Source organism: Malania oleifera, chromosome 5, assembly GCF_029873635.1.
Source record: "Malania oleifera isolate guangnan ecotype guangnan chromosome 5, ASM2987363v1, whole genome shotgun sequence".
Lineage (NCBI taxonomy): Eukaryota > Viridiplantae > Streptophyta > Magnoliopsida > Santalales > Ximeniaceae > Malania > Malania oleifera.
Window position 1 is genome coordinate 17,998,138 of NC_080421.1, and position 11,448 is coordinate 18,009,585.

The window sequence follows — 11,448 nt, forward strand, 5'->3', positions numbered from 1 at the left end:
GAATGATTTTCAGTATGAAATGTATATTTTACCAGATTATTATTCACAGCAGAAATTTATACAGTTTATCAATTGTGTATAATATGTTTTAAGTTATTGTGTGACTTGAGAATATAGATATAGTATAGAGACATGCTTTACAATATTTTTCAGAGCTATGTTTTACAGACAGTGAATATATTTTACAGCAATTACAAAATACCAAGATTACACAGTTTACAGTACTATGACATATAGATTTATAATTAATTTCAAAAACACAGTTAATACAGATACAGTTTACTACAACGTTATGGTTGATACAGTTATTATAGAATCATGGTAAAATGGATAGATTGTATATAGTAGTGTATTATTTAGTATCAGACCCTGATAGACCATTACATATTATAAAGCACGATATCGTTGCTACATACAGTATAGAGTGCAACTACTTATTCAGATAATACGTGGTATGTAAGTCGATCATGTAGAGCCCACGAGAGGATATACTCCTCATCAGATATGGGTTGAGGAGGGCTGATCAGACTGATGGAGTATAGTGGTTTATCCTGGTTGGCCAGCCAGGGTAGATCCCGCCTACGGGCCGCACAACCCTATCATGAGGGGTTAAATCATGACATACAGTTATCCACAGGGAAGTTTACAGCTATTATATGAATATACAGTTTTACAGTAACAGTGGGTGTACTTATGTATAGTAGAAGTGTTATGCATGGAAAACCTATAAAAATAGATACGTTAAGCAACATGGGTACAGGTGGTGGTTTTATATGTTATTTGTACTTGTATTCTCATATTCAGTTATACATGATTATTTAAAAACAAATCTTTTTATTATTGTAACTCATTTACCACACACTAGCAATAACATATTTCGTCTTATTGAGCGTCATCTCATCCCATTACTTTAACATTTTTTAGGTGATCTAGGTAGGCAAACAAATCAGGCTCGCAGATAGAGGGGTTTCAGTACTGCCCTGTCAGTAGAGTGAGTTTTTTTTAGAGTTTTTATGTATAGCCCTAACCCAGTTGAGGGTATTTTAGGAAACATCCATATATGTATATTTTGGGGACACCTTTTAGCACTCAGGTATTGTATATTTTCTTGATTGTGTTTATATGATTCCGCTTCTTGTTGCTTAGGTTGATGGTTTGGTTTAGTCTAGTAGGTATCAGAGCATAATAAATTTTATATATATATATATCTCCAGTTAAATAGCAGGTCGTTACAGCATACCTATATGGATCGTTGGATAGTGAAATTTACATGAAAATCTCTCTGAAGGATTTAAATTGGCTGAAGAAAAACCTAGAAATTTATATTCAATTAAACTCGAATGTTCTTTATATGGATTAAAGCAATCTGAACACATGTGGTACAATCGATTAAGTGAGTACCTTGTGGAAGAAGGATTCATAAATGATCCAATTTGTCCATGCGTGTTTATTAAAAGATCAGAATTCATATTTGCTATAATTGTTGTTTATGTTGATGATTTGAATTTAGTTGGGACTTTTGAAGAGCTCACTAAAGCTGCGAATTATTTAATGGCAGAATTTAAGATGAAAGATTTAAGAAAAAAAAAATATTGTCTTGGCTTATAGATTGAACATGTAAATGGCAGAATTCTTGTTCGTCCATCTAAATATACCAAAAAGATATTAAGGCAATTCTATATGGACAAAGTTCATCATTTAGGACCTCTAATGATAGTGTGATGACTTGATGTTAAGAAGGATCCATTTCGGTCTCATGATGAGGGGAAGGAATTACATAGTCCTGAAGTACCATATTTAAGTGCTACCGACTCTTTGATGTATCTAGCCAATTGCACAAGACCCGACATTGCATTTTCTATAAATCTACTAGCAAGATATAACTCTGCTCCTACTCGGTGACACTGTAATGAAATTAATACATTTTACGCTATTTGAGAGGTACATATGATTTGAGTCTATTCTACACATTTGATTCCAAGTCTCAACTAATAAGATATGCAGATGTTGGATATCTATCTAATCCTCACAATGCTAAGTCTCAAACTGGATATGTATTTATTTATGGAAAAATTGTTATTTCTTGAAAATCAATAAAGCATACGATTACAACAATATCCTCCAATCATTCTAAAATACTAACTATCCATGAAGTTAGTAGAGAATGCGTGTGACTCACATAAATGATTTTTCATATCTAAGCAAATTGTGGTCTTCAATTAATCAAGGATATTCCAACAATTTTATATGAAAACAATGCTACATGTATAACTCAATTAAGAGGAGGATACATAAAAGGTGACAAAATGAATCATATCTCTCCAAAATTTTTCTATATACATAAACTCAAGAATAATGGTGATATAGATGTTTAGTAGATTCAATCAAGTGATAATCTAACAGATTTGTTCACCAAAACTTTGCCTACTACAAGATTCAAGAAATTAGTTTATCTCATTGGAATGAAATATCTTAAAGATCTTCTAAGAATGAGTTAATATATAGGTGACATCCAAAGGGGGGTGTTATGCAAACCATAAAAATTAATGGCGGTCACCCGTTCATTTTCACCTCTATAAATTATGTCCCTTTGTTTTCCACCACCATAAATGATGTGCTATCCTTATTATTCTATAAAAGGGCTCTTTCTTCCTTTTATTTTGACATACACACATAAGACTTGAAGTAGACATATAAATAGAAAGGATAAGAGAAGATGAGAGATATAAAGAAAATATTTTGTACAAGATCAGTTTCAAATTATCTTATAATACCTCCCGATCGCATCCGCCCGTGAAGTAAGCATAGTCAAACCACGTTAAAATCTGTCTTGTCATTATTTATTTTTCTGCATCTTTTACATCAATTTTTAATTAATTAATCAAAATAATCCCACTCCTATTTTAAGAATTAAGTCAGCCCATCACATCTCAAACTCATAATATCATATCAATTATCAACTTTCAGTGCGAACTGCACCCAAAACAAAAATAAAAAATAAAAAAATCAACACAAAGCATCGTATCCACTAATGAATCGAACTAGAAGCATACGATCATCATGATATAGCTGCATTTCCAAAACACTACCCACCAACAACCACATCCATCAACTCTCTCCCCACTATAAATATGTCGTCGCTAATCCACTCCCACCGCCACCGCCACCCTATCTCTCAAAATGAGGCCGCCGAGGGTCTTGCTACACGTCGTCCTCTTCCTCCCTTGCTTCCTCTACTGGATTTCTCCACAATGCAGCAGCCAGACCCCGCCGCCGCCGCCCTCCCTCATCCCTGCAACCTTCGAATTCCTCGACGCGAGACTCGCCATAGTATACCCCGTAATCCAAGCCTTCAAGGCCATCATCTCCTCCGACCCCCACGGCGTTACCCAAACCTGGACCGGCCCCAACATCTGCAACTACACCGGCTTCTTCTGCGACCACCCCCCCGACAACCTTTCCGCCATCGCCCTCGCGGCCGTCGACTTCAACGGCTTCATGCTCTCCGCCCCCACCCTCGTCGGCTTCCTCGACGCTCTCCCCGACATCTCCGTCTTCCACGCCAACTCCAACCGCTTCCTCGGCATCCTCCCCCCCAACCTCCGCAATCTCCCCTACCTCAGCGAACTCGACCTCAGCAACAACATCTTCACCGGCGTCTTCCCCGACACCCTCCTCGCCGTCCCCGGCCTCACCTTCCTCGACCTCCGTTACAACCTCTTCGCCGGCCCCGTCCCCCCCCAGATCTTCGCCTCCGACTTCATCGACGTCGTTTTCCTCAACAACAACCTCTTCACCCTCACTCTCCCCACCACGCTCAGCTCCACTCCGGCCAGGTACCTCACCTTCGCCAACAACAAGTTCGTCGGCCCCATTCCCCAGAGCATCGGAAACCTGTCGGAGTCTCTCGTCGAAGTCCTCTTCCTGAACAACCATCTCACCGGATGCATCCCCTACGAAGTGGGGTTCCTGAAGATCGCGACGGTGTTCGACGTCGGCAACAATCTGCTGACGGGGCCGCTGCCGTGCTCTCTGGGATGCATGGAGAAGGCGGAGGTTCTGAACTTCGCGGGCAACCAGATGTACGGGCAGGTTCCGGAGGCGGTGTGCCGGCTGCCGAGCCTGAAGAACTTGTCGCTGTCGAGTAATTATTTTACGCATGTGGGGTATGTGTGCCTGAAGCTGATATGGAGAGGCGTTCTCGACGTGAGGAGGAACTGCATTCCCGGCCTGCGGGGGCAGAGGTCGCCAATGGAGTGTTTTCTGTTCTGGTTGAAGCCTAAGTTCTGCCTGACCCCTTGGACGTACAATTTTATTCCGTGCAAGCGGTGGTGGTTAAAGGGCTACGCACCGCCGCGGAGAGGGTTGCGGTCGGAGAGTATTGCTCGGGTTACTTACTCGGCTCTGCATAGGCATAGGCTGGCGGGGCTCTGACCAACTTTTCGGTGGTTGACTATTTGACTTTTCATTGTGACTCAGCTCACATTAGAGTGGAAGGTCTCGATTGACTTGAATATATTTTCTTCCAATCATATTATTGATGGTAATGCAGAATTCTTGCATATCTTTACATGAATCATTCCTCTTATTTATACAAATGGACTAACAAACAAAGCTATCATTCATAACAGATTAATCATTGACAGTTTAAGATAGCAACATAACCGTCTATATAACCAATAAAATCGTCGATGATTAACAACCTTAACAGAATTTTATAGCTAAGGTTTAACAATCTCAACGAAGTTATGCTTCATGTTAGCATGTTTATCTAGAGGAACCTTAGGCATCTAAGGGAGGACTTCTTCCTATAATTTCAACATCCCTCGCAAGATGGAGATCGAGTAAATGTCAGTGACTCCCATCTTGGATAACAATCGATTGAAGGTAGGAGAATGAGGTGGTTTAGTAAGCAAGTCCGCTAATTGAGCAAATGAAAAAACATGTGCAGTGATGAGGATCAGCATACCCTACCTATCTTATTTTCAGATGTTGTGACATGTGTACGACCTTTAGATGTCCCCTATTGTTCATAACTCTCTTTTATAGGAACACATGGATTATCTTGCAAATCCTTTGATTTGAATACTTTTGATGATACTTAAAGACTTTTCAGTATGAGAAGACCTGAGTTGAGATGTTGAAGCAAGTTCAAGTTTGAAGACTCATGTGTGCCCCACATGGTCTTGTGGGCCCCACAAGAATTGGGTCTCCCTTTCACTTTTGTTTTATATTTAATGTATAACCTTGCAAGACAACTTGCTTTCTTGCATGTACATGTCTTAGTAAGTGTTGACCCTATGCGTCATATCCTGTTTTGATTATGCCAAATACTTAAGTATTTAATGTCTGTCGAGTTGTTGTGCAGGATTTCATTGACAATATTATATGATGGCACTCGGAGACTTGAAAAAAAGGAAGACCCCGACACATTTATTATTTGTTGTAATGTTATTGGTCTGTAATAATTTCATTTCAAAAAGGTCCGTAATAATTCACATATCATGCATGTAAGGCTACAAGCTCAAGACCTTAGAGAGACCTTAGGAAACACCCTTCGGTCGACCGTCAGGTTTTTTGGCATACTTAAAAAGACCCTAGAAAGACCCTAGGTCTCAGCACTTGCACGTAAGAAAGTCCCCATAATAACTTGCTTAATCAGGGGATCAACTTGAAATGAAATTGAACATAATTGGCATATTTGTGAGAGGTCGGGCGACCAAACCCTAGGTGTTCAAAACACCACAGACGCCCAAACCACTGAGAAGTCAGCAGGTTGACAAGGTTTCGGGCGACCGAACCCATGTCAGAGTGCCTTTCACCAACCTAGGCGCCCGAACCTTTGCATTCAAAAAGACCTCGGGTGACTGAACTTGCTAGTTTGGTTAACCGAACTCAACTTCGGGCACCCGAACAGCGGACAAAATGCTTTTGTATTTTGTTCAGCCAACCGACCCTGACTTCGGGCATCCGAACCTTTAAAAATTGATTTTATGACTGAGTCTATTCAGGCACCCGAACCTATGACCGAGCACCCAAATCTCGAGGGTTAAATTATTTTTTTATCGGGGTTAAAATTAAGTAAACTAGATTAATTTTTAATTGGTTTTAGACAAATCTAATAATACCCTATATGTCTCCAACGGTCATAATTTACTCATTCTCTGTATATAGGGGCTCATTTGCTTATATTAGTGGTGATTAGTAAATATGATTAGCCAAAAACTCTCTCAAATTTCCTAAACCCTATTTGTTTATTCCAACCCCATAACACTCAAATACCTTCATTCCTTTGAGAAATCTTGCCTTGTGAGTGTTTATTGTTTGTTATATTGTGCTAGAAACCCTTTCTTATATATTACACATTTGATTTTCTTATTGAGGGTTGAGTTAGATTTTTCCCTCAATTTCATTTGATAAATCTTTGGTTGGGAAAAATCATATAGTTAAGTGAGTTTGCATTATCATTGCAATACTCATTTGGGCTTATACTTTTGTGTGTAAAAATATTTTACAAAACTAGATTTTAAACAACTCTTGTGATTTGATTATTGTTAGCATCTTTGAAATACTAATCTGATATTGAGATTTGATATATTTTGCTGTCAAAGATTAGCTTGTTAGAACACACTGCGCATATTTGAAATTATACATCTTATTGAGTGTTGATTGCACACAAAGAGCACCGAGCTTATAGTTCTTACATGCTTGGTGTGCATTGATTATACCATGCGTATTGTAGTACATACCATGCGTATTGTAGAATACCGTGCGTATTCTATTGCCAAATCCTTTTTAGTAAGAGTATCTTGAGAGATCCTACACTAGCTTATACTCTCACACTTATGATTGCTTTGTTGATTTTCTTTAGAGTTAAGCCCAAAGGATTTCCCCAGTGATTTAGTTCATAAATTCATTTTTTGGGAAAACCTTCTTAAGCTTGTGAGTCATTGCATTCTCATTGCAAGACTCAAAAGCTTGTCTTGTGTTGTGAACATAAATATTTTTGACAAGCTTATTTTTAAAAAAAATATCTCTTGTGCTTGAGCTTTTGAAAATCTTGTTTGAGATATTCGATTGTCATATTGAGAGTTAAGTAAGGATTTTTCCACCAATTTAATTTGATAAATCTTGCATGGGAAAAATCCTATCACTAAGGGGGTCGTTGCATTGTTATTGCAAAACTCATTTGGGCTTGTATTTTGTGTGTGCAAAAATATTTTTACTAGTTTATTTTTAAATATCTCCTTGTGCTTGAATATTGAGAAAGTATTGTTTAGAGATATTAAGAATACCCTTGGTAGTAATCTTTAAAACCCAAAGCTTGTGATTGAGATATAGTGATATATAGTTTCAAAGATAGTTATAGAATACACTCTTGTACTTGATTAGATAAAATCATTATTCTGAGTGTTGATAGCACACATAGAGCATTGAACTTATAGTTCCTATATTATTGGTGTGCATTGATTAGTACTTGTGCGTAGTGGTACATATCTGCTTGTGTAAGAAGCATTTCCGTGTACGTAAATTTTCATATCTGTTGTATTCCATTTGTGGGCTTGAAGAGAGAAACTAGCCCTGTTGAATAGTCACAGATTGGCTTAGACCTGATTAAGAAAGTTAGGTGCACCATCCTGGTAAGGTGTAGGTTGAGGTCAGCCCTGTGAATTGATCTGGTTGTAACCGATGCCGCTTCACCCATTAAGTGAGTATTAGTGGAATCCTCGGGCTTGAGAACTAGTGGCGGGGACATAGGCAGTATTGGCCGAACCCCGATAACATATCGTGTGTGTATTTTATTTTTCTATAATTTATTTATTGCACGTGTATGTTATATTGTGAATGTCACACATGATTTAATTTTCACACGTTTTATTTATCTACGCATTTGAAACTGTATAGACTGACCCTAGGTTTCGAATATACTGCTGTTAGATTAGCTAAACTTAAGAATAAATTTTAAAATTTCAATTCACCCCTCTCTTGGGAATACACCAAAACTAATAGATATGATCATGATTTATGTCAGGATATGAACCAATGGACGGATGGAGTTCTAAATAAGCGCTAGTTAGAATAGGGACTAATGATCATTAGTGCTTAAGCCTAGAGTGATGACTGATTTTTTTTTTTTATTGAGGCCTTTATGTTCAAGGAATGTAATTAGGGAAAAATGATATATGACAAGATGAATTCCCTAAGACCAAACTTATGCAATGGACAAAAATACGCTTAACTTAGGATATCTACATTTAAGCATGGGCTAAGCTTTTAGAATTAATTATGAGGGAAACATGCCTTGTCCATTTGGAAGTGAATTTTACTTCAACATACTTTGACCAATATTTTCATATTTTACCCAATCATTATGATGTATATGCATTAGGTTCAAATAGGATAAATTTCTTGAATTTTCGTATTGGTATAATTTCTCTGAAGTTCTTAGTATACAAATAGTGTATAGTGAAGGCATATACTAAGTTTTGATATTTTAAGCACATACGACTCCTCAGGCCATTAGTCATCACATTCCCTACACCTAATCCTAAGATCTAAGGAAGCATTAAATAATTATGTTATATCTATTTGACTCCAGTCTTCCTCAGGTTCTACAGGGTTTGCTTTCATGATTATCCATATCATTTATTTGTCAATGCCTCTGGCACCTTTAAATAAACACGTGTATTTGATATGCCATTTCTTTTCACAAAATAAGCAAGTTTTATATGCACATGAACGATTACGCTTATTTACCCTACTTTTACTAGATGAGGCATGAAAAATGCTATGGAATTTTTCAAATGCTTTTGAATCCTTTTTGAAGGATTTAAATCTTTTAACTTTTAAGCAATTGTCATGATTGCTTTTTTCATTAGAGGATTTGAAAATCATTTTAGAATAATCTTCAGTTTTTCTTTGTAAGCAAATGATTTTCAAAACTTTCACAATCTTTTTCCTTTCTAAGGTGGCATAATAATCTTTTAATTCCTTTAATTGTTTAGCCAACCTTTTGTTTTGATTTTTCAGAAAAATTTTATGATACGACATTCTAACTAAAGAGTTATGTATTTTAAATGAATCCTTTTCTAGTTGTTTGTTCAATGATATGCACTTGTCATAAAACTCATTGCACGATTCAATACAAGATTTAATACAATAGTTTTCACATGAATCATTGTATGCAACATCAGCAGTATTAACACAATATTTAGTAGATGATTCAACATATGATGTAAAGCAGTTTTCAACATATGAATCATTCATATATATAGCATGAGAATCACATACCTCTTCATTTGTTGAATCTATTTTCCCATGATTTGCCACTACCTGAACATTTGAGCTTGGAACTTCCAGAGTGGCGATCTCCCTCTCCTTGGTCTCTCCATATCTCCTTCCCAACTCAACCTAGATTTCCCTCGCATTTGTACATGCCATATCTCAATCAAAATATTAAAGTCTAAAGCACAATAAAGTAAATTCCTGGCATGTGAATTTGCATGCATTACATTATTATCATCTTCAACTACAGGCATACAAATTCATTTATCAATCACTTGTCAGGTCCTCCAATCCATAGATTTTATAAATATGCTCATTTGAATTTTCCAATGGGTGTAATTGACACCACAAAATACAGGAGGCCTAGTCGATAACTGTCCCTCGCCAAATAGGGATACACCAAATTGAGCCATTGCGATCTTTTTACAAAAACATTTAAGTTTAGTGCAACGAGACTCTGATACCAATTGTTGGAATTTGTGTATTCCCAAGAGGGAGTGAATTGGAAATTTAAACTTTCTTCCTAGATTAAACCAGATAACAATATAACACAACCTAAGGCCTTTTTAATCTTACACCAATTGCATAGATAATGATATGCAGAAATTAAATCATGCGTAGCATTCACCATATATTAAATATATCATTCATATGTAGTAAATAAATTGCGAAAATAAATAGTGCACATACGATATGATATCGGGGTTCAGCAAATACTGCCTACGTCCCCGCCTTGACTCACAAGCACAAAGATTCCACTATAAGACTCACTTCACAGGTGGAGCGGCAACTAATACAACCTGGTCAATTAATGGTGCTAACCTCAACCTACAAACACACCTTACTAGGATGGTGCACCTTTGCTTTCCTAATCAGGTCTAAGCCAATCCGGGACTTTTATCAGGGCAAGTCTCCCTCTTCAGGCCCACACCTAGAATACAATAGATTCACAATATAATTTGCATACAAGCAAAGTGCTTCTTACACTAAGTAGATTTGCACCAATGTGCTCAACCAAAAAATGCACTCACATATGATAGGATATTAAGCTCAAGTGAGATTTTGTTAACCAAAGTGTTAACTCTCAACATAATGTATATCAATGTGTGTATGTGAGAGTGAGACTTTTGATCTTAAGCTAATATGCTTCTTGTGTGAATAGTCAAATTAGTCTCTACAACCCTAAACAAATATCACAAAAATATTCCTCAAATGTAACGCACAGTAGATAATAGGGTTTTAAGCTTACTAAAGATATTTTTGTCAAAACACAAATCAAGCTTATGAATCTTGCAATGAGAATGCAAGATCTTAAGCCATATAAGGGTTTTTCCCAATCAAATATTTATGAATGAAATATTATGCGAAAAACCTTAAGTAACTCTCCAAAAATCAATACACTATGAAATATAAGTAAGGGAGAGTGTGAGCTTGTATAATGAGTATGTAACAATCTCACTCAAAATAAATAACTAGTGAATATAGGGAGTGGATTTTGGCAATGGATTTGAAGAAATATGGAAGTATGGATGATTTTGGCCAAAAATATTTTCAGAGAATTTAGGCTAATCTCAACACCCTAATCCACTTTTAATTTTGGAAATGAAGGGTTATTTATAGAGATGGGAAGAATTATAGTCGTTGGGGACATGTTGGGTATTTTGAAAAAAAATTAAGTGAGTTTAGTTAAAATTAACCCAAATTTACCTCAGTAAAAATTACCAACCCGAAAGGTTCAGTCAACCACTTTTGTGATTCTGTCCACTGTGGTGTTAAGTTCGACCGACTAGGGTAAATTTGAACTACAAGTATGGTCGACCATACTTGAGATGAGTCTTGAACTCCGAGATTCAGTCGAGCAGATTTAGTTCGATTGACTGAACTTTATGAACTTCGGTTGACGACGTCCTTGTGAACTTGGTGGTTCAGTCGACCAAGGCGTTGCTTTACATTTCTAGTCGGTCGACCGAAGGGTCAAACTGTTGACCCCAGGGAGGTTCGTTGACCGAAGGGCCCTAAATATTAGGGTTTGGTCAACCGAACATGCCAATTTGGGCATTTTGGTCCTTTTCTTGTTTTAAGTTTGTCCATATTCATGTAATGCTTGATTCTAAGACAATAGGAGACTTTTTCATGCAAAACTTTTGTCCTATTTTCGATCTA

General features: G+C 37.0%; 1 protein-coding gene across 1 annotated transcript; it reads left to right on the forward strand.

Annotated features, from left to right (window-relative positions):
- Positions 1-3,162: 3,162 nt before the first annotated feature.
- LOC131154886 (uncharacterized protein At4g06744-like) lies at positions 3,163-4,576 on the forward strand. The gene has a single exon (XM_058107695.1). It carries the CDS (start codon positions 3,181-3,183, stop codon positions 4,432-4,434), a length of 1,254 nt encoding a protein of 417 aa, XP_057963678.1. The 5' UTR covers positions 3,163-3,180; the 3' UTR covers positions 4,435-4,576.
- Positions 4,577-11,448: the final 6,872 nt, after the last annotated feature.